The 25039-nt window shown below is 40.0% G+C and overlaps 1 protein-coding gene across 3 annotated transcripts in view; it reads right to left on the bottom strand.

Moving 5' to 3' along the window:
- Positions 1-25039, bottom strand: part of lrrk1 (leucine-rich repeat kinase 1) — a 77898-nt gene that overhangs the window by 42879 nt on the left and 9980 nt on the right. For 2 of the 3 annotated variants that reach the window (XM_062022376.1, XM_062022367.1), the window contains 14 exons: positions 21429-21625; positions 21166-21337; positions 19245-19418; positions 19037-19170; positions 15883-16109; positions 15668-15795; positions 13395-13558; positions 13169-13306; positions 11054-11166; positions 10893-10963; positions 10653-10782; positions 4498-4610; positions 4190-4404; positions 1000-1164 (listed from right to left, as the gene is read on the bottom strand). In XM_062022376.1, coding sequence (XP_061878360.1) covers positions 1000-1164; positions 4190-4404; positions 4498-4610; positions 10653-10782; positions 10893-10963; positions 11054-11166; positions 13169-13306; positions 13395-13558; positions 15668-15795; positions 15883-16109; positions 19037-19170; positions 19245-19418; positions 21166-21337; positions 21429-21625 — 2141 coding nt within the window. The remainder of the gene's footprint in view (positions 1-999; positions 1165-4189; positions 4405-4497; positions 4611-10652; positions 10783-10892; positions 10964-11053; positions 11167-13168; positions 13307-13394; positions 13559-15667; positions 15796-15882; positions 16110-19036; positions 19171-19244; positions 19419-21165; positions 21338-21428; positions 21626-25039) is intronic. The other variant, XM_062022385.1, reaches the window with a different exon arrangement.

Here is a 25039-nt window from a genome sequence, read left to right as displayed (position 1 = left end):
ATGATGGGTGTCCTTCGTCGCGCCGTCGATCGCTGGAACGCAGGTGAGCACGGCTGTTGATGTAACCGTGTAGTTACATGTACATGGTTTAATAGTATTGTTGATCTTCTGTCTATCCTTCCAGTCAGGGGTTTATTTCTTTTGTTTCTATCTTCGTTTGAGAACGATGCTATCACGTTAGCTCAGTAGCTAAGTGTGTCACCGATGTATTGTCTTGGAGATAAAAGTCACTTTAAATGTCCATTTCGCGTGCTCGACTCTCATTTTCAAGAGGATATAGTATCCGAGGTGGTTTAAAATACAAATCCGTGATCCACAATAGAAAAAGGAGAGAGTGTGGAATCCAATGAGCCAGCTTGTACCTAAGTTACGGTCAGAGCGAAAAAAGATACGTCCATCACTGCCTCTCCAGTCCTTCACTGTAACGTTCCTCATCTACGAATCTTTCATCCTCGCTCAAATTAATGGGGTCATCGTCGCTTTGTCGCTCCGAATCTCTCTCGCTCCATTGTAAACAAAGGAAAATTGTGAGGAATATTACCTCCTGTGACGTCACGCTACTTCCGGTACAGGCACGGCTTTTTTTTTTATCAGCGAGCAAAAGTTGCGAACTTTATCGTCGATTTTCTCTACTAAATCCTTTCAGCAAAAATATGGCAATATCGCGAAATGATCAAGTATGACACATAGAATGGATCTGCTATTCCCGTTTAAATAAAAAAAAATTCATTTCAGTAGGCCTTTAAGAAACCATTCTGAGCCTTATCTTATTTAGTTTTTATTTTATATATGTTGACCACATTAACCCTGGCAATGGACCCTGTGTGTGTATGTATGTTATGCCATTGTTTACAAATTTGGTAAATAAATGTACCGTTACACCCCTAGTCGCACTACAATGGTGAACTCGTGCAAATGTCTTCAGGTAGATGTCTACCAAATATGGATAATCTGCCTGACGTCACAAGTCAGAGTAAGTGACAATTAGTGTGCTTTCACCTCAATGTTGAGCAGCCAAGTCTGCAGGCTGGCCACGGCCTCCTCGCCGAGCATGAGGTTCCATGTGAGCACGTAGAGGGCGCGGTCGGTGAAGAAACACTGAGTGACCGCGGACATGCTGGCTGGACCGCCCACGTCCCACACGTTGAACACCACAGACTTCTTCTGGAACGACAAGAAGAAGTCACTCCTACCTAAGTGCACTGCAAAAACTGAAATCTAAGCAAGATTAAATATCTCAAATAAGGGTGATATTTGCCTATTTTCTGTCTGATAAGATAATTCTTCTCACTAAGCAGATTTTATGTTAGAGTGTTTTACTTGTTTTAAGGGTTTTGGTCCTAAATGATCTCAGTAAGATATTACAGCTTGTTGCTGAGATTTTATGACCTATGTTGAGTAAAACATGCTTGAAACTAGAATATCAACTGTTGCAAAGCTGTGTCATCAACACTGACAAGTATAAAACTGCTTTTTCAAAGTAAAAAATTCTTATTTCAAGCGTGAAATAAAAAATCATGACTTTGACACAATTGCGTCTCATAATTAAAACAGCCAAATGGACTTTGCTGTTTTATTTTCAGTGAAACAATAGAAAACACGTACTCATATAGTAGTACAGTTGGCACAGTACAGCAAACTGACAGTTAATATTTAAACATTTCTAACAAATTTGAACAGAAATAGTTCATGCACATTCAGATACATTTTTCAAAATTACAATTAAAAAAAATTTGGCCGGGGCCGGGCTGTAAATATATATACCGTATTTTTCGGACTATAAGTTGCAGTTTTTTTCATAGTTTGGCCGGGGGTGCGACTTATACTCAGGAGCGACTTTTGTGTGAAATTATTAACACATTACCGTAAAATATCAAATAATATATTATTTAGCTCATTCACGTAAGAGACTAGACGTATAAGATTTTGTGGGATTTAGCGATTAGGAGTGACAGATTGTTTGGTAAACGTATAGCATGTTTTATATGTTATAGTTATTTGAATGACTCTTACCATAATATGTTACGTTAACATACCAGGCACGTTCTCAGTTGGTTATTTATGCGTCATATAACGTACACTTATTCAGCCTGTTGTTCACTATTCTTTATTTATTTTAAACTGCCTTTCAAATGTCTATTCTTGGTGTTGGGTTTTATCAAATAAATTTCCCCCAAAAATGCGACTTATACTCCAGTGCGACTTATATATGTTTTTTTCCTTCTTTATTATGCATTTTCGGCCGGTACGACTTATACTCCGGAGCGACTTATACTCCGGAGCGACTTATACTCCGAAAAATACGGGACATATATATATATACATATACATATATATATATTCCTTGCGCACTAGTGACTGAAAGAGCACGCACTTGGCGCGATGATGTCATGTTATCGATGGGAAAATGCGTTTTTAGACAATATGGTTTGCCTGAGCGGTTAGGAGACCCCGAGAGTAACAAGCGGTTGCCTTGTTGCCTTTCTATTAAGAAAAATAAACTAGTTTTTAGTATAAGTTTGCTGGTTTCAAGAAATGTAATGCCGAGCGCATATCATTATGTCAAGATAATGGCACTAGCACTTACTTAAAGGCCTACTGAAATGAAATTTTTGTATTTAAACGGGGATAGCAGATCCATTCTATGTGTCATACTTGATCATTTCGCGATATTGCCATATTTTTGCTGAAAGGATTTAGTATAGAACAACAACGATAAAGTTCGCAACTTTTGGTCTCTGATAAAAAAAAGCCTTGCCCCTACCGGAAGTAGCGTGACGTAGTCAGTTGTTCACCTCCTCATATTTTCCTACTGTTTTCAACGCAGCTAGAGCGACTCGGACCGAGAAAGCGACGATTACCTCATTAATTTGAGCGAGGATGAAAGATTCGTGGATGAGGAACGTTAGAGTGACGGACTAGAATGCAGTGAAAGACATATCTTTTTTCGCTCTGACCGTAACTTAGGTACAAGCTGGCTCATTGGATTCCACACTCTCTCCTTTTTCTATTGTGGATCACGGATTTGTATTTTAAACCACCTCGGATACTATATCCTCTTGAAAATGAGAGTCGAGAACGCGAAATGGACATTCACAGTGACTTTTATCTCCACGACAATACATCGGCGAAGCTCTTTAGCTACTGAGCTAACAAGATAGAATCTGGCTCAAATGCAGATAGAAACAAAATAAATAAACCCCTGACTGGAAGGATAGACAGAAGATCAACAATACTATTAAACCATGGACATGTAACTACACGATTAATAATTCTCAGCCTGGCAAAGCTTAACAATGCTGTTGCTAACGACGCTGAAGCTAACTTAGCAACCGGACCTCACAGAGCTATGATAAAAACATTAGCGCTCCACCTACGCCAGCCAGCCCTCATCTGCTCATCAACACCCGTGCTCACCTGCGTTCCAGCGATCGACGGCGCGACGAAGGACTTCACCCGATCACAGATGCGGTTGGCGGCTAGCATCGGTTGGCGGCTAGCATCGGCTAGCGCGTTTGCTATCCAAGTAAGTCCTCTTTATTGTGTTGCTACAGCCAGCCGCTAATACACCGATCCCACCTACAACTTTCTTCTTTGCAATCTCCATTGTTCATTAAACAAATTGCAAAAGATTCACCAACACAGATGTCCAGAATACTGTGGAATTATAAAATGAAAACAGAGCTTTTTGTATTGGCCTCAATGGGGGAGCCATACCGCTGTTCAACTGGCTACGTCACGCGCACACGTCATATCCAAAGGAGTTTTCAACCGGAAGTTTAGCGGGAAATTTAAAATTGCACTTTATAAGTTAACCCGGCCGTATTGGCATGTGTTGCAATGTTAAGATTTCATCATTGATATATAAACTATCAGACTGCGTGGTCGGTAGTAGTGGCTTTCAGTAGGCCTTTAATTTTAAAAAAAATTATTCAACATATTGAGAAAAAAGAAAAGTGCACTTGTTATTAGTGACAATATACTTATTTTAAAGTATTTTGGGGTTCATTGAGGTTAGCTAATTTGACTTGTTTTGGAAAGTCTTGACAAGCCAAATGTTCTTGATCTATTGGCAGATAATTTTGCTTAGTTCAAGTAAAATACCCCTAATTGTTTGTATTTTTTTTTCTTGTTTTTGAACCCTGGCTTTTTGCAGTGTGGCTCAGCACGCTTGTGTGAGAGTCCTCACGTTGTTTTTGCCTCCGTTGGGATGGTCCAACTCCCACGTGGAGGTGGAGATGCTGCATTCGGCCGGCGTCGCGGTAGACGCCTTTCCCGTCTGCAGCGCCTCCAGGAGTGCGGACTTGCCCTGTCTCGGCGGGCCGATCAGGAGCATCTTCAGCAGCCGACAGGGCTCCGCCTTACGAAGGTGCGCCCGCAGGAAGGCGAGAACCGCCGCAGAACCTGGAAGATCAAACATGGGGGACAAACGTGGGCCTTTTGCAAGGACGACTTCGAAAAGATGACATAATTGGTCGGTGAAACATGAAGACGGACCTTCTCGCCTCACTTCCTGCGGCACGTTGCTGATGTTGAGGTTCTCGATGTCCAGCTGCCACAGGTTGGTCAGCTGACCCAGCTCGGCTGGAAGCTCCCGGATGCCGGGATTACTGGTCCACACGGGCCAGGCAACACACACAAACACATTTTTTTACTTAACAGAACCATACGGATGTCACACAAACATCATTTGGGTTTCTGGCAGCAGCAGGAGGGACAAACAGAGCTTAGGCAACAGCTGCAAACATCTGGACTAGAACAATGTGGTTCTGTCCGCTCATTTGTGTCTCTGACCAACAGCTTCTTTTGGACTACTTTGGACTTGGCTGCTCCTCAGGAGTAAGTTCACGTTTAGGTTTACTCAACTGCAGAGAGTGCCAAGCATATATAAGTGTTTTCTAAGAACAAGCAATAAGAAATTGCTGCAAACTTTTTGTGCAGCACATAACTTGTTGTTTTTTTTTGTATTGTAACTATAATATTGTAATATAAAGTCAAATTGTCTTATCATTATGGTAAGTGGTAAATGGGTTTGTGGGGGGGCGTGGCCTGCGAACCTGCAGCGAAGCGGGGTGTGCCAGGACCGGTTTCGAGATTAGCGACAGGCGCGTAGATGGCACACCTGGGCCGACTTATCAAATCACCGGTCGCTCTGTTAAAAGGCAGCAGCCGGGAAGGAGAGGGGTTTTGGTTGGGTTGGAGCACGAGCGGAAGCGAGAGCGAGAACTGGCAAGAACTATGACTATGACTCCCTCCTGAAACTACAAATTTTTTTCCAGAAAATTATGAAAGAAAATTTACTTCGGAAGTAAGCCATTCATGTGAAGGCCTCATTAGAGAGGAAGAACTTGTGGAAGCTGTTAAATCTTTTCATCCAGGGAAAACCCCAGGATTAGATGGAATAACTATTGAGGTTTATCAAGTATTTTATGAAGATCTTAAGAAACCATTACTTTCTAGTTTTAATTACTCATATAAAACAGGTTTTTTGTCCAACACGCAAACAGAAGGTCTTATTTCTTTATTATTGAAACAGGAAATAAATGGTCAGTATAAAGACCCAGTTCATCTAAAAAATTGGAGACCAATAACACTTCAGTGTTATGATGCTAAGATCCTGGCAAAATGTTTGGCTACACGACTTAAGTCTGTTTTGTCAAATATTATTCACCAAGATCAATCAGGCTTCCTACAAGGAAGAAACATAGGAAACAATATTAGACAGTTATTAGAAATTATAGAAAATTATAATATGGAAAATAAAAGAGGATTAATTTTTGTAGCCGACCTGGAGAAGGCTTTTGACAAAATTAGCTTGGATTTTATTTGTAAAAGCTTAGTTTTTTTCAATTTTGGCAACTCCTTATTACACTGGATCAAGACGCTATATAATAAAACTAACTGTAGAATTATCAATAATGGATACATCTCTGGGACAATACCTCTATTAAGAGGTCTAAAACAAGGGTGCCCTTTGTCTCCATACTTATTTATTATTGCTATGGAAATATTGGCGATTAAAGTTAGATTGAATAAAAATATTGAAGGGCTCAGTAATAATAATATTGAAAGTAAAATAACAATGTATGCAGACGATCTTTATAAGCCCCAATCCTCATTGTTTGCGAAAACTTCTTGATCTTTTGGACATATTTTCACAGCAATCTGGCCTTAAGCTAAATTATGATAAATGTAAAATATTAAGGATCGGAAATCTAAAGGGAACGTCCTTTCAAATGGAATGCAAAGTGCCTGTTTTGTGGACAGATGGACCAGTTAACATACTTGGTGTTGTTGTCCCAGAGAACCTGGAAGATCTAGGCTCAGTAAATTATGATAATCGACTAAGAAAGCTGGATAAAATTATGCAATTATGGAAAGGGAAATCCTTAACCTTGTATGGTAAAATATCTATTGTCAACTCGTTAATTATTTCTCAATTTATTTATTTGTTTTTGTCATTACCAGCTCCATCACAAAACTTTTTTAAGATTTATGAGCGGAGGGTCTTTGATTTTGTCTGGGACGGCAAACCAGAAAGGATTAAAAGAAGAACTATGACTGAAAAGCATAACAGCAGACATTTAATGAAAAATAAATCCTTGCTCAAAACCATGAACAAAGCTGTCATGTCTGTTATTGGTGGTCTGAAGAACCCGGAGGGGCAAGTCTTCCACAAGGTTATACTTGTATAGCGCTTGTCTACCTTCAAGGTACTCAAAGCGTTTTGACACTATTTCCACATTCACACACACACGTTCACACACTGATGGCGGGAGCTGCCATGCAAGGCGCAAACCACGACCCATCAGGAGCAAGGGTGAAGTGTCTTGCTCAAAGGACACAACGGACGTGACGAGGTTGGTAGAAGCTGGGGATCGAACCAGGAACCCTCAGGTTGCTGACACGACCACTCTCCCCAACTACGCCACGCCGTCCCATTATCATAGGTAAGGATACACTAATTAGAACAAATGGTTACTTCTTCTGTTACATGACAATGTTTAACATGAGTACTGTACTTTATATTTAAAAAATATATTTTAAAATTCTGAATTTGGAATTTCAATTAAAATACTTTCAAGAACTGGAATTTTAATAGAATTTGGCTGAAATGGTCAAAACTATTTAAACTATTTAAATTAAACAAAATAATATTTCCAACTCAAATAATTGGATGACGTTGAAAGATTTAGGGAAATTAAGTATTTTTACACCATTTTTCCATAACAAGAAAGTTATAACACATCAAATTCAATTATGTTTTGGAGAAGATGTTTTTATTCTTAAACTAAAATGTGTACAAATTTGTATGTACAGGTGTGATATTTATACAAAATATGAAAAACAGTCATTTTTGGAATATACTGTAGAGCAAGCGTTCTTATACTTTTTGGCCTCGGGCTCAACTTTTCGGGGCTCGCTCAAATATTAACACTGAATTAGTAATCTTACTTTTGATTTGAATCATATTCAGTAATGATATCTAACCTACTTACAGTTTAGCAGGATAAACCTTGTCAAATGATATGAAACCATGTGTTCATCACAAATGTTATTACCGAGAATTGGGTCAGGCTGAGTACAAAAAGAAATACTAATCAAGCGTACTGCAAAAAAGGGACCCAAAAAATGATGAAAATATATTTACATACAATTACGCAGTGCTGAAATAAATACATTCAAACATAAATAATAATAATATGTTTTTTAAATAAAGGGTCAATACAATTTAACTGCAAATGAAAACACAGCTTCACCACTTTAGTCATCATTTTTGCGCTTAAGAAACTTCTCTATAAATTTAGCCCCAGACTTCTTCTGTTTGCAGTGTTTCCCACACATTCATTTATTTGTGGTGGCCCGCCACGAAAGAATTACGTCCGCCAAAAATTATTATTTTTTTTTTTTAATTTTTAATTTTTATTTTTTTTTGGTCCTGTCCAGCTTCTCAGGCAAATCATATAGTTGATGTAGATGCCCATATAGGCTGTTCAGATTTACTTTACAAAAGAGAAGTGTAGGATACTTCTCTTGTTGCCTTATTTGTATTTGACCACTACTGTTTTCTGTTTATTTGTTACTGACTGTGGCAGGACACCTCTGCCTCTGTTTCACTTTATGTTGCTGGTAAATAATATGGTTGTAGTAGTAGGCTAAAGTTAAATTATTTAGTATGCACTAATTAAAGGGGTAGAGCTTTAAGAGACATTTTAGCTTTTATATTTTATAAGATATATTTTTTGTAAGAACCACAATTAATAAATATATTTCAGTGAATAACTTATTGTTCAAATCTGTATATAAATATATGTACATAAAGTGTTGTAATTATATTGTAAAATGGATGAATGGATGGACGTTTAAAACAAAACTGTTATTATTAATTAGTAAGTATACATTTTTTGAGCCTTTTTAGAGAAAATCATATCATTGTAGTAAATTATGCAAATTACTCGATGATGTCATGTTGACCACGCCCAAAGCCACGCCACCACCGCCACTGGTATCTTGGCAGTTTATGGGAAACACTGGTTTGTTTGATATTGTCATTACTGCCACAAGTGGTGTAAAAGTGTATTACAACTGAGTACCACTGCGGCCCATACGGACCACAGCTGAGAATCAGATATTTTTTGGTGGCCTTCTAGGGTGGCCCTCGCCCTATGGTTAAGAAACACTGCTGTAAAACATGATTCCGGAATACATCAAAATACAAATTTTCTGAATTAAATTAAATTCGGGATTTGGGAGGTTTTCTTAATTCAATTTAGAATTTTGCACAAGGCTGGGTTAAAGGCAGTGACGTGCAGTCAGTGGAGGCAGGTGAGGGGGGGCCTCACGTGCCATCATGGAAAGAAAAAAAATGTGAAAAGAAAAACAATGAATTAAATTGATATATGTATCCAGTGATTATACTATAAAATTATTTTCCATTTAACTTCACCAGTTTTAGATTTTTTTAATTCAAAATCGCTGAATTTTCACATTTGCCGTTCAAATACTGAGAAGAGACGGTGCGGTTGAGGCACGTCACTGCGTTGTGCCTCAACATGGATTGCGGACTCGGCTAACTGCTGGCCTGCTGTGCAGTGAGACCGTATTGCTATATGAACTATATTATACATTTCCATAGTTTAGTTAGCTGAGGTATATAATGTACAGTGTATTTTGTCAACAACTGTATGTGTGTAAGTATTTCTTGTGCTGAGCAATCATAAAACTGCTGCGAAGACGCACTGGCTGAGGCTCGCAGTAATCCCGCCTCCGTGGGCCGGTTAATGCACCCCCGCCGTAGAATGCACCCCCCGACGGGAGTGCCACATCAACCAAAGCCCACACCCACACCCTCCACGTGCAAGACCGAATCCACCCAAAAAAGTCATTCAACAAGAAGCCAAAAAGTGCAAAAACAACAATGTCCGCGCTGGAGGAGCCGCGAATGACTGCAGGGCCACAACATTAGGTACACCTGCAGACTGCAGCACGGATTTCATATTTCATTCATTCACAACTCCTCCAACACGAACACCACTGTTCCCGCACCCCCGGCCTCCCACCAAACAACTTCTCTAAATAGATTCAATCTTGCACGTGGAAAGTTTAAGTGTGGGCTCCAGTTGATATAACACTCGCGTCAGCGGGCGCACCCCATGGCGGGGGTGCACCAATCCAGCACAACAGAGGCGCATGGACTTCATTTATAAGTAAAGGTAAGACCATAATAACGTTTTTTTTAATTAAATGTGCTTTTTTGTGTGCTACAGTTTGTATGTGTAAAGTTAAAGTTAAGTTAAAGTACCAATGATTGTCACACACACACTAGGGGTGGTGAAATTTGTCCTCTGCATTTGACCCATCCCTTGATCACCCCCTGGGAGGTGAGGGGAGCAGTGGGCAGCAGCGGCGCCGCACCCGGGAATAATTTTTGGTGATTTAACGCCCAATTCCAACCCTTGATGCTGAGTGCCAAGCAGGGAAGAATGCTGGTATGAGCTTTTAAACATAACCCATTAACTGCTGCCAATCAAATGGTGAATAAGATACTCTTTAGGGTTCATATGTTTGTAAATCTGACTGTGATGAAGTCAGTGCCTCACCAGCAATGAACCTCACCGCACCTCACTGGTTAAAGGTCACTTTACGCTTGGGCCGTCAAAGTTACGCAACGCATGCAATTAATCACAAAAAACAATGGCATTAATAAGGAATAAACGCAGATTAATCCCACAGTTTATTGTTTACAGTTGACACGGGTTGTTTATGGTGATTAGATCAATGCAAGAGCGAGTGAAGAGCTAGTTAACATCCATCCATCCATTTTTTACCTCATCACAGACTATTGTTATTATCGTTACCATTATTATTTTCATATTTTGAGAAAATAAACTATGTGCATTCAACAAAACATTAAATATATCTCTGTGTATGACATTCTGACAATAAAATGTGCATTAGTGACAAAATATTGTGGCTTTTTAAGTTCATTTAAATTATGCAAGCAAGTAATTTACTGTTTTTAATCACGATTATTCAAAATTGTAAAGTGTGATTAATCTGATCAAATCCATTTTGACAGCATTACTATAAGCTAGTAAGTAATAATGACTTTACTAGTGGGGACAGGGGCTGTCTCATTGCGTGCGACTCACTTGGACAGGTAAAGCTCGCTGAGGCCGTTTAGACCGCACACAGACTGCGGGACGCACTCCAGCTGGTTGTCGTTCAGGAACAGAACCTCCACTGAGTCCCGAAGAATGGCCGGGAACTGGATCGGACACGCTGCAGAGTCGGAACAAAGAAGCGCGTGGGGAATATGAAGATAATTGTTTTTTGGAGTGGAAAGAAAGGTTCTTTTAATATTTAGTCCAACATGCTCTCAAACACCATACCTGGATCGGGATCTCTTCTGCTCCATGTGGTCAGGAAAGAAAGTCTTCTGGGTTTGGGCGCCTCTTCACTTCTACGGGAAAAGAGATGGAAATTAGTCATGTGACATTTTGTAACCATCAAAGAAGGCCAGCTGATAGCACGCACACACACACGCACTTACCTGCCCAGTTGGTTTTTAGAAAGGTCGAGTGTCCTGAGCTGGGAGCAGGTCCACTTAGAAGGCACCGGAAGGGTTGTAATGGCATTGCCGCCCAATCTCAACGAGACCAGGGCCTGACAGGGAGGAAGGAAAGGATGAAGAGATGTAAATCAAAAGTTCTCTTCGAGACGAATCAGAGCTATGAACTTCAGTGAAGTTTTTATTTGAAATTTGTCCGGACAAAAACAACGGGAATATGATGCGCGACGAAGCCTTGAGGAACATCACTGTCAGAACAATTGTATCTAAGTTATCACAAAACTTTGTGTTGCCATGAGTTCCCGGCGAGAAGACAAAAGCTGTCTTTCATCCTACCAAGAAGAAGGCTTTTAAAACTCCACTGTGTAGGATGGGAAGCAACATGAAGGTGTTCTGTTTCTTTGATGTATTGTAATCCACAGAAAGATTTTGTCTTGACCCGAGAATACAAAGCGAAGAGGAAGCAGGACCTGACTCCCCTCCAGGCACATATTCTTTGAACTGTTTTACCTTTTCTTTGAACTGTTTTGTAACAAAGGCGATGGCTGTTTACGACCCCCCCTCCCTTAGAAACAGCTGTTGCCATGTAATCAGGGAAAGTCCAAATAAAAGAGGAGGTGTACAATCTTATGTCAGAGCGTGGAACACTGTACAAGGGTACAGGTGTACGCGTTTCTCCTCATTGAGCCAAATTGAATTCTGTCTGTTTAATTCCTTGCTTCTTGTCTTGTTTAATAGATGTCATCAGTGTTTGAACCTGACAATCACTTTCCAGGTTAGACTGTAGTTCACTTCCTGTCACTTACAGAAAAACATACAATAGAACATCAAACATCCTAATTTAAAGAGGATTTTGCACCTTTTTTTTACAAAACCCAAAACCAGTGAAGTTGCCACGTTGTGTAAATTGTAAATAAAAACAGAATACAATGACTTGCAAATCCTTTTCAACTTATATTCAATTGAATGGACTGCAAAGACAAGATACTTAACGTTCGAACTGGAAAACTTTTGTTATTTTTTGCAAATATTAGCTCATTTGGAATTTGATGCATGCCACATGTTTCAAAAAAGCTGGCACAAGTGGCAAAAAAGACTGAGAAAGTTGAGGAATGCTCAACAAACACTTATTTGGAACATCCCACAGGTGAACAGACTAATTGGGAACAGGTGGGTGTCATGATTGGGTATAAAAGCAGCTTCCAAGAAATTCTCAGTCGTTCACAAAGAAGGATGGGGCGAGGGTCACCACTTTGTCAACAAATGCGTGAGCAAATTGTCCAACAGTTTAAGAACATTTCACCATTAATGCTGAAAGGTACATACAGGTTTTGGAGCAACATATGTTGCCATCCAAGCAACGTTATCATGGACGCCCCTGCTTATTTCAGCAAGACAATGCCAAGCCACATGTTACAACAGCGTGGCTTCATAGTAAAAGAGTGCGGGTACTAGACTGGCCTGCCTGTAGTCCAGACCCTGTCTCCCATTGAAAATGTGTGGCGCATTATGAAGCCTAAAATACCACAACGGAGACCCCCGGACTGTTGAACAACTTAAGCTGTACATCAAGCAAGAATGGGAAATAATTCCACCTGAAAAGCTTCCAAAATGTGTCTCCTCAGTTCCCAAACGTTTACTGACTGTTGTTAAAAGGAAAGGCCATGTAACACAGTGGTAAAAATGCCCCTGTGCCAACTTTATTGAAATGTGTTGCTGCCATTAAATTCTAAGTTAATGGTTATTTGCAAAAAAAATTAAGTTTCTCAGTTCAAACATTAAATATCTTGTCTTTGCAGTCTATTCAATTAAATATAAGTTGAATATGATTTATAGGCGGAATAGAGCGAATATTACTACCTCCATTGTTAGCTGACTTATGCAAGCGTTTATATATGAGTTAGAATGCATAAAAAAAATAAAAACATACTGTATGTGTGCATGTCTCACATAAGAATAATAGTCAAAATGTCAAATAAATAGTGCAGTTTGTGGTCTATCACAAGTCAACAGTGCCTCCTAGAGGCTAACAAGCAAAAAAAAACAAAAAACAATGACACGGTTCATTTTCAAGGAACCGATCTAACTGGGTTCTACCTCCAGCTCAAAGATGTAGGAGGGCAGCTCTTTGAGACAGTTGTCAGAAAAGTCCACATCCTGCAGATGACTTTTCCAGAAGATGGAGATGTTGTCAGGAAGACTCTCCATCCGGTTGGAGGAAGCCTTGCAGTGTTTCTGAAAGCAAAAAAAACCAACAACAAGCTCCTCAAAAATGTTCACCTACAGAACTTGAGACTGAGCATGGGGTTGCATGGCATCTCACCAGGGGGCAGGACCAGGGCTCTGGAAAGCTGCTTAGTTTGTTGCGACACACGTTGAGGAAGCGCAGCGACTTCAGGGCGTGCATGACGGCGACGGGCAGGGCGCTCAGACGGTTGTCAGACACGTCGAGCTCCTCCAGCTCGCGCAGTCCGATCCAGTTGGTCGCTGAGAAGACGGGAGCACACATGAAGGATTTTGCTGCAGAGACATGGCTGTCTCTAACTGCACTGCAAAAACTGAAATCTAAGTAAGATTATATATTAGGGATGTCCGATTATGGCTTTTTGCCGATATCCGACATTCCGGTATTGTCCAACTCTTTAATTACCGATACCGATATCAACCGATACCGATATCAACCGATACTGATATATACAGTCGTGGAATTAACACATTATTATGCCTAATTTGGACAACCAGGTATGGTGAAGATAAGGTCCTTTTTTTAAAAAATTAATAAAATAAAATAAGATAAATACATTTTGATTTATCCCCAGACGCAGATGAGGAATAATCTCCCTTTTATTTATTATTATTATTTTAATTTAATTTAATTTAATTTTAATTTAATTTTCTCCCTTTCTCTCCTTTCAGCCTGTTTGTCTGTCTCTGGCCTCGTATGTGTGTGTGTATGTGAGGATGTCTGTCTTTGTCGTCTTACTTGTTATATGATTGTGCCATATGTCCCTTGTTGTGAAGAATTTTCTGACTTTAAAATTATACTGTTTCGACTTGCACTTTTTTTCTGTATTTGAAAATGCCAATAAAAAAAAGTTGGATTAAAAACATTTTCTTGAATAAAAAAAAAGTAAAACAATATAAAAACAGTTACATAGAAACTAGTAATTAATGAAAATGAGTAAAATTAACTGTTAAAGGTTAGTACTATTAGTGGACCAGCAGCACGCACAATCATGTGTGCTTACGGACTGTATCCCTTGCAGACTGTATTGATATATATTGATATATAATGCAGGAACCAGAATATTAATAACAGAAAGAAACAACCCTTTTGTTTGAATGAGTGTAAATGAGTGTAAATGGGGGAGGGAGGTTTTTTGGGTTGGTGCACTAATTGTAAGTGTATCTTGTGTTTTTTATGTTGATTTAATAAAAAAAAACAAAAAAAAAAACAAACAAACCGATACCGATAATAAAAACAGACATCTCTATTAAATATCTCAAATAAGGGAGATATTTGCTTATTTTCTGTCTGATAAGATAATTCTTCTCACTAAGCAGATTTTATGTTAGAGTGTTTTACTTGTTTTAAGGGTTTTGGTCCTAAATTATCTCAGTAAGATATTACAGCTTGATGCTGATATTTTATGACCTATATTGAGTAAAACATGCTTGAAACTAGAATATCAACTGTTGCAAAGCCGTGTCATCAACACTCACAAATATAAAACTGCTTTTTTAAAGTAATCATTTCTTATTTCAAGCATGAAAAAAAAAAAATCATGACTTTGACACAATTGTGTCTCATAATTAAAACGGATGACGGCCAAATGGACTTTTGCTGTTTTATTTTCAATGAAAAAATAGAGAACACGTACTCATATAGTAGTACAGTTGGCACAGTACAGTAAACTGACAGTTAATATTTAAAAATGTAACATGTGACATTCCTAACAATTTTGAACAGAAATAGTTCATACACATTCAGATAAATTCTTCAAAATCCCAATTAAAATATATGCACACTAATTGACTGAAAGAGCACGCACTTGGCGCGATGATGTCATGTTATCGATGAAAAAATGCATCTTTAGACCATATGATTTGCCTGAGCGGCTAGGAGACCCCGAGAGAAACAAGCGGTTGCCTTGTTGCCTTTCCATTAAGAACAATAAATTAGTTTTTAGTATAAGTTTGCTGGTTTCAAGAAATGTAATGCCGAGTGCATATCGTTATGTCAAGATAATGGCACTAGCATTTACTTCATTTAAGAATATTTTTCAACATATTGAGCAAAAAGGTCTCTTTTTTTTTCTACCAAGAAAAGTGCACTTGTTATTAGTGAGAATATACTTATTTTAAGGTATTTTTGGGTTAATTGAAGTTAGCTAATTTTACTTGTTTTGGAAAGTCTTGACAAGCCAAATTTTCTTGTTCTATTGGCAGATAATTTTGCTTAGTTCAAATAAAATACCTCAATTTTTATTTTTTTTTCTTGTTTTTGAACACTGACTTAACACTGAACAGTAAGCTCCTGAGGTGTGTACCTAACAAAGTGGCCAGTGAGTGTGCATTAAGGGAGGCGGGACTTACAGTCAGGAACGTCAAACAAGGACACCAGCTGATTCTTGGCAGCAGACAGTTTCTGGATGTGGGTCAGGTGGAGAAAGCTCAATGGCAAAGTGCTGAGCTGGTTCTGGGACAGATTGACCTGACGCAGCCTGGAGGAATCACCATCTATTACCAGGCTGTGTTAAAGCAGGAATGATGCTGTTGCTACGGATACAGTCCGGTTCTGACCCGTCTACCTGGAACAGATGACCTCCTGGGAGGTGTCGGCCTGTGGCAGCGCCTTGAGCAGGTTGTTGGACAGGTCCAGGTTCTGGAGGCTGACCAGACCCCATGGGAGCACGGAAGGCAAAGAGGTCAGGCCGTTGGAGGACAGGTCCAAGTGGGTGATGCGGGACGACATGTCCACAAACCAGTCCACTTCTAACCAGGGCAACTGTAGACCACTCCAACACACGCTGAGGGCCTGCAGAATCGGGTCAGGAGTCGTCACAAATGATGCGATACTCAATAAATCAACAAAAATGACTGTCATCGTCAAAGTTATGAATTTGAACTAAGGTTGTAAACAGGAAGTAGACTTGCAGTTCAAGTTTAAATTCCAAGATATTTTAATTTAGGGATATCAAACTTGTTTTTACTGAGGGCTACACCGCTACTATGGCTCCTAAGAGGGCCCCATTAAATGACATGGAAGACCATCTTAAATGACGTGGCGGACCACACTGACTGACGGGCGGACCACATTGAATGATGTGGCAGACCATGTTTAAAGGGCAGACCACATAAAAGATGTAGAAGACCACATTAAATGATGTAGAAGACCAAATTAAATGATGTGGAAGACCACTTTAAATGACGTGGCTGACCACTTTAAATGACGTGGCAGAGCACTTTAAATGACGTGGCAGACCACTTTAAATGACGTGGCAGACCACTTTAAATGATGTGGCAGACCACTTTAAATGACGTGGCAGACCACTTTAAATGATGCGGCAGACCACTTTAAATGATGTGGCAGACAACTTTAAATGATGTGGCAGACAACTTTAAATGATGTGGCAGACCACTTTAAATGATGTGGCTGACCATATTAAATGATGTAGAAGACCACATTGAATGACTTGGAAGACCACTTTAAATGATGTGAAAGACCACTTTAAATGATGTAGCAGACCACTTTAAATGATGTGGAAGACCACATTGGATGATGTGGAAGGCCACTTTAAATGATGTGCCAGGCCACTTTCAATGATGTGGCAGACCACTTTCAATGATGTGGCAGACCACTTTCAAAGATGTGGCAGACCAATTTCAATGATGTGGGTGATCACTTTAAATGATGTGGCAGGCCACATTAAATGATGTGGAAGACCACATTAAATGATGTAGAAGACCACATTGAATGACGTGAAAGACCACATTAAATGACGTGGAAGACCACTTTAAATGACGTGGAAGACCACTTTAAATGACGTGGAAGACCACATTAAATGACGTGGAAGACCACATTAAATGATGTGGCTGACCATATTAAATGATGTTGAAGACCACATTAAATGACGTAGAAAACCACATTGACTGACGTGGAAGACCACATTGAATGACGTGGAAGACCACATTGAATGATGTGGCAGACCACATTAAATGATGTGGCAGACCACATTAAATGATGTTGAAGACCACATTAAATGATGTAGAAGACCACATTGAATGACGTGAAAGACCACATTAAATGACGTGGAAGACCACTTTAAATGACGTGGAAGACCACTTTAAATGACGTGGAAGACCCCATTAAATGACGTGGAAGACCACTTTAAATGATGTGGCTGACCACATTAAATGACGTAGAAAACCACATTGAATGACGTGGAAGACCACATTGAATGACGTGCAAGACCACATTGAATGACGTGGCAGACCACATTAAATGATGTGGCAGACCACATTAAATGATGTGGCAGACCACTTTAAATGATGTAGAAGACAACTTTGAATGATGTGGCAGACCACTTTAAATGAAGTGGCAGACCACTTTAAATGATGTGGAAGACCACATTGGATGATGTGGAAGGCCACTTTAAATGATGTGCCAGGCCACTTTCAATGATGTGGCAGACCACTTTCAATGATGTGGGTGATCACTTTAAATGATGTGGCAGGCCACATTCAATGATGTGGCAGGCCACCTTAAATGATGTAGAAGACCACATTGAATGACGTGAAAGACCACATTAAATGACGTGGAAGACCACTTTAAATGACGTGGAAGACCACTTTAAATGACGTGGAAGACCACTTTAAATGATGTGGCTGACCATATTAAATGATATTGAAGACCACATTAAATGATGTGGAAGACCACTTTAAATGATGTGGCTGACCACAATAAATGATGTGGCTGACCACAATAAATGATGTGGCTGACCATATTAATTGACATGGAAGACCACATTAAATGATGTAGCAGACCACCTTAAGTGATGTGACAGGTCACATTGAATGACATGGCAGGCTACTTAAATAATGTAATGGCCCCATTGAATGATGTGGCAGACCACATTAAGTGACATGGCGGGTCACAATAAATAATGTGACTGGCCCCTTGAATGTATGATACATATATATGTATATTGCCTGATGTGGCAGGCCACATAAAATGATGTAGCAGACCTCATTAAATGATGTGGCAGACCTCGTTAAATGACGTGGCAGGCCAATTTAAATAATGTGACATTGAATGATGTGGCGGGCCACGTTGAATGAGATGGCAGACCACAATAAATGATGTGGCGAATCACATTGAAGGACGTGGCAGACCACATTAAATGATGAGGCGGATCACATTAAATGACGTGGCAGGCCACATTAAATAATGTAATAGGCTCCATTGAATGACTTGGCAAACCACATTGAATGTTATTAAATGATGTAGTGGGCCAGATCTGGCCCCCGGGCCTTGAGTTTGACACCTGTGTTCTAAGTGAGATCTTGGTGTATTCCATATATGAATGTTTGACATATTTCATACTAATATTGTTATGATGAATATAATGTACACGTAATATATTTGAATTACATCAAATGTTTTTCAACAACAATTAAAAATAAAAGCACTAGTTTGGTCCCCAAAAGGTCAAAGGTCACAAAATGGACTTAGGGACAATGATGTCACAGCGTTGGGAGAAAATTATAGCAGTCCAATTAGTTTGCTGTGTTGTCATGTATGTACTGCCCAAAGCCACTAAGGGGCATTATGTGTTTATCAGGGGATTGCTATGATATGCTGTGATATATTAAGCAGCATTTTTTTTTTTTTTTGCTGGATCATCACTTATAAGTATTTCCTACGTGACCTTCGTCCCTGTTCTGGTGCCATTTTCATCAGACCTGTTCTCCATCTTGGGTGCTCTCCACCACTCTTTGTCTGAGGAGGCGTTTGCTAAAGGCGGGATGGTCCATCAGCGTGTACGAGGAGAAGCTGGCGCCGTTCTGCAACAGGAAGTTGGCGATCTCCTCGCTGCCTGCGATGCAGAGACAACCGGTTGGAATCACGGAATCAAGGAATGTTCTGGACCGGTGCCCCTGAGACCGTCACCTGCTTGTGCGGCGGCGTAGAGCGGCAGGCCGCTGATGACGGCGAAGTCGTCACTGTGGACGGCGCAGTCCTTGGTGTCGGCGCCGTAGCGGCTGACCAGCAAGCGGACCACGTCGAGGTGGGCCTGCTGGCATGAGGTGGCCAGCATCCAGCTGAGAAGCTCGCTCCTGACACCTGAAGACACCGCACGTCAGCTCTCAGGTCACATGAAAGACTTCTAACTAGGGATGATGTTTTGATAAGAAATTATCGAGTTCGAGCCCATTATCGAATCCTCTTATCGAACCGATTCCTTATCGATTCTCTTATCGAATCCAGATAGGTTGTTGTATATGGAAAAAAACACAACATTTGGTTTAACAAAAGCTCACTTTTATTTTATAAGAAAAAAATAAAATAAAATAAATAAATAAATATTGACTGTTACCCCCCTAAAAAAAAATTTAAAAATAATATTGACTGTTGTTGCCCAAAGTATATTGAGTGGGATTTTTCAGAAAAACAAATTTATACAGTAACACAAAAACAACCTGTCTCTGTGATCACTATAGGTGTATAAATAATAATATAGTGTTAAATGAAATCAGTCCCTTGGGCACAAAACTGAAAATAATACAGCTCTCCAAAAAGTGCACTTCTGCTGCTATTGGAACATACTAACTACACACACTATGACACTAAGAACACCACAGTCATCAATCAACAATTCTTCCCCCCTTACATGAGAGCGAAGCCTGGCAATAATTGCATATTGCCTGTTCTGCCCTCACTATACGTGTTGAGGTTATACAGCTTGGCAGACAGCTAACAAACAATCCAAAGCAGATTAATCCATTTAGGCTCTTTATTGTTGTTGATCTTGCTTTGTCTTTTCCTATCTTTACTTTTTTTCTTGCACTGGACTGTTATTTTTTATTTTTTAAACTGAAATACACACAATGACAAATGTATAAGCTATGTGATTCAATTAACATACTGAAATGTAATACACAATATGTAAATATTAGCTTCACACAAATATACAGTACTGTCATCAAACAAATACTTCTGAGTGTTGAAACTATTTCGATGGTGGAAATATACGACTGGCAGCCATTTTAAGTCCTCAAAACATCCATTGAAACAGTGCACAAAAATCGTTTTTCAATAAACATCTTAGTATCAAACTTAACCACTTTCCACCTTAATATTAAACAAGTTAAACAGTTTACTTACAGACTTATCTTTTCCAAGGCTTGTAAGAGCTAACACAACTTGTCTACTTCTCAATTGTCTCAACCCGGAAGTGCCCAAACTAATGACGTGTAGTATTTTCATATCGCCACAAGGTGTCAGTAAGAGTCTACAATCAAATGGGCATAACATTGCAGGTCCCACAGGGCGATTCCTGTACGTGGGAAGGGATTCATTCCCAGGGATTCTAATAAAGCAGTGGTTCTCAACCTTTTTTCGGTGATGTACCCCCTATGAATTTTTTTTTTATTCAAGTACCCCCTAATCAGAGCTAAGCATTTTTGGTTGAAAAAAAGAGATAAAGAAGTAAAATACAGCACTATGTCATCAGTTTCTGATTTATTAAATTGTATAACAGTGCAAAATATTGCTCATTTGTAGTGGTCTTTCTTGAACTATTTGGAAAAAAAGATAGGTTTTTATTTCTATTTATAAAGGATTTTTGAATTGTTGCTATTTTTAGAATATTAAAAAAAAATCTCACGTACCCCTTGGCATACCTTCAAGTACCCCCATTTGAGAACCACTGTAATAAAGAACCAACTCTTTTTCTTTACTATAGTGGCCTCGATAATGGGAACTGGTTCTCAAAAAGGGATTCGAGTCCATGGAACCGGTTCTTTTCTTATCGAACAACCGGGAGAACCGATTTCGAACATCATCCCTACTTCTAACCCTTAACCCTAACCTGGAGTTGAATCCAGCAGAACTTGCACCACGCTGCTGTGTCCGTAGTACGCCGCCACCATGGCCGGGTTCTGCTTGGACGGTTCTGACGGAACGCTGACGTGGGCCTCCTTTAGGAGGTAATGCACACCCTGCACGTCACCGTGCTGAGCGGCGACACACAGCAGACGTTCCTGCAGTGCACGCACAGGCTTAGCACGCTGTTATAGAAACATATTGTGTGTGTGTGTGTGTGTGTGTGTGTGTGTGTGTGTGTATACACACCCCGTCCACACACTGCTCACCCGCGCTGCAGTGCACGCAAGTGGCCCGCTGGATCAAGTCTCGTGCCGCCTCCTCCTCGCCCTCCTCGTACGCCCTCTGGATGTCCTCGAGAGTCGGGGAGGGCCCCAGCGCACAACCAGGATCTGGACCTGCACCTGGGAGGGACGACGCCTTGGCCCCCATCTCATGCCCGGGTCCTGAGAACCACATGAGAGAAAGAGCGAAGGATGACGACAAGCAGGTCACATGATTTGTGGATTAGAGGCCCCAAATCACTGCACACACACAAACACGTGTGCACACAAGCTGCCATAAGATGCAGCGTCCAGTAGGGGGCAGAAGACGTGCAGCAGAGAGTATAAAGAGAGTTTAACCAACTTCTTTCAGACCATCTCTTAAATTAGTGGTCCCCAACCACCGGTCCGGGGACCGGTACTGGTCCGTGAAGCATTTGCTGCCGGGCCAGAGAGAAACATTAAATAATTTATAAAGGACTGCATTTTCTCCGTCTTAACTTTGTCCTGTCCCACTAGACCAGGGGTGTCAAACTTGTTTTCATTGACGGCCACACCGCAGTCATGGCTGCCATTAGAGGGCCTCTTGTAACAGTAAATCATTAATGAATTTGCCTTTGCATTTAAATATTTTACTTTTTTTTTAACGTAAAGAGTAAAACAAATCTGTGGATTTGACCACTGTTTTTTTACAGAAAAAAACTGGCAGCTTAGTTGCCAGACTTTTACTGTCAAATATATGGTGTTATTTTATTAGTATTATTTTTACAATATATTACTGTAAATAGAAATACAGTACGCTGTTTAATTTTATTTTGGCAACTTAGTTTTTTACCATAATAAAATGTGGTACCATAAAATCATCAACCGTGGATTAAAAAAAAACAAAAAACTGACAGCTCAGTCGACAGAATTTTACTGTAAAAAAACACACATTGGTCGTTTTTTTTTTCAACTTACAGTAATATGCTGTAAAAAACTACCGTATTTTCCGCACCATAAGCCGCACCTAAAAACCACAATTTTTCTCAAAAGCTGACAGTGCGGCTAATAACCCGGTGCGCCTTATATATGGATTAATATTAATATTTATTTTCATAAAGTTTAGGTCTCGCAACTACGGTAAACAGCCGCCATCTTTTTTCCCCATAGAAGAGGAAGCGCTTCTTCTTCTACGGTAAGCAACCGCCCCCATAGAAGAGGAAGCGCTTCTTCTTCTACTGTAAGCAACCGCCAAGGTGAGCACCCGCCCCCGTAGAAGAAGAAGCGCGCGGATATTACGTTTCATTTCATTTGTGTGTTTCTGTAAAGACCACAAAATGTCTCCTACTAAGAGACACGCGTACAAGGTTCCACTGACTTTTGATATTCATGTGAACCGCACTGTGGATACAACGGGAACACGTACGGTGAATATCGCACCACAGGGAATGAGAGGTCGTCCTTCACCGTGGTTCTAGCTTGCCATGCTAACGGCCAGAAACTTCCTCCCACGGTGATATTCAAAGGGAAGACCTTGCCAAAAGAGAACTTTCAGCCGGCGTCATCATAAAAGCTAACTCGAAGGGATGGATGGATGAAGAAAAAATGAGCGGAGAGACCGGGTGACTTTTTTCACGCAGCTCCGTCCCTGTTGATCTATGACTGCATGCGCGTCCACATCACAGATGGTGTCAAAAAACAAGTGAAGCACACCGAAGAAGAATAATTTGAGGGATTTGTGGATGAGTAATAACTTCAGAAAGTGAGCTTTAAATGTCTATTTCGTGTGGTATGTGACATTAACGTATGAGCAACGTTGAGTTATTGATGTTGCTATTGCTCTGCACTATTTTGAGTGTTACTATTTTTGTGATTGCACATTTGCACATTACATTTTGGGAGTGAACAGAGTTGTTAAAATGCTGGTTTGTAATATATTATTAAAGTTTGACTGACCTATCTGACTGTTTTTTTGACATTCCCTTTAGCGTAGCGTAGGTGCGGCTAATAACACGGGGCGGCTAATAGGTAAACAAAGTTTTGAAATATGCCATTCATTGAAGGTGCGGCTTACAACACGGGGCGGCTTATGGTGCGGAAAATACGGTAGCTAAATTTTACAGTAAAATCTAATGGTCATTTTTATAGTGTACAATTTGATGGACAACTTGCTTCGAAACCATAAGTTAAGCAGATATTGAAGTATTTATTTGGATTTTGACCAACAAAGTTAGATAATATAATATGTGTTGCAATATTGGACACTATTTTTGTTCCCTGTCATTCTAGAAAGAAAAAAAACCTTACACCTTTAGTAAGAAAATAAGTTAGTAAAGAAAGAAAATATAAGGTATTTTATTGACACATATTATTTGCGGGCCATATAAAATGACATGGAGGGCCAGATCTGGCCCGCGGGCCTTGATTTTGACACCTGTGCACTAGACACACCAATGAGCCTGTTTATAAATGTACAATAAAACTCCTCATAGAAAGTTGCCATTTGTTATAACTTTGTGACATGATACAATGCACATTAATGAACATATCAAATATAAATGTGACAGATTGTAGCCAGAGGCTGAATTCCATCAGTATTTCATTGCAAAGAAACAAGCCCCGGGCTCCCACTAATTCAGCGTTATAGGGAGTTGTATTTTTCACAAGTGGGAAGCCGGTCCGTGAAAAATAATGCCTACATTAAACCGGTCCGTGGTGCAAAAAAGGTTGGGGACCACTGTCTTAAATGATTGGTCGAAAGGCACCCAGGCGCCATGTTTGCTACCAACTTTGAGCTGGCCACAGCTGGAGCTATGCGTACACGTACACTGCACCCTCTAATTCCACCACTCCGGGAGAAATACATATCTTGTCTTTGCAGTCTAATCCAGTGTTGTTCAACCCTTTTTTGAGCCAAGGCACATTTTTTGCGTTGAAAAAATCCGGAGACAGACCACCGGCAGAAATCATTAAAAAACGAAACTCAGTTGACAGTAAAAAGTCGTTGTCACAATTGTTGTATATGACTTTAAACCATAACCAACCATGCGTCACTATAGCTCTTGTCTCAAAGTAGGTCTACTGTCACATCACGCCGTCACTTTATTGGAGTTTTTTGCTGTTTTCCTGTGTGTAGTGTTTTATTCTTGTCTTGCGCTCCTATTTTGGTGGCTTTTTCTCTTTTTTTGGTATTTTCCTGTCTTCCTTTGAGCCATATTTCCCGCATCTACTTTGTTTTAGCAATCAAGAATATTTCGGTTGTTTTGATCCTTTTTTGTGGGGACATTGTTGATTGCCATGTCATGTTCGGATGTACTTTGTGGACGCCGTCTTTGCTCCACAGTAAGTCTTTGCTGTCGTCCAGCATTCTGTTTTTGTTTACTTTGTAGCCAGTTAGGTTTTAGTTTCGTTCTGCATAGCCTTCCCTAAGCTTCAATGCCTTTTCTTAGTGGCACTCACCTTTTGTTTGTATTTGGTTAAAGCATTAGATACCTTTTTACCTGCACACTGCCTCCCGCTGTTCCCGATATCTACAAAGCAGTTAGCTACCGGCTGCCACCTACTGATATGGAAGAGTTTTACACGGTTACTCTGCCAAGCTCTAGACAGTACTGA

The sequence above is a fragment of the Entelurus aequoreus genome, linkage group LG02 (assembly GCF_033978785.1).
Source record: "Entelurus aequoreus isolate RoL-2023_Sb linkage group LG02, RoL_Eaeq_v1.1, whole genome shotgun sequence".
Lineage (NCBI taxonomy): Eukaryota > Metazoa > Chordata > Actinopteri > Syngnathiformes > Syngnathidae > Entelurus > Entelurus aequoreus.
The sequence above is the reverse complement of the archived record's forward strand: the minus strand, read 5'-3'. Positions and strand labels throughout refer to the sequence as shown.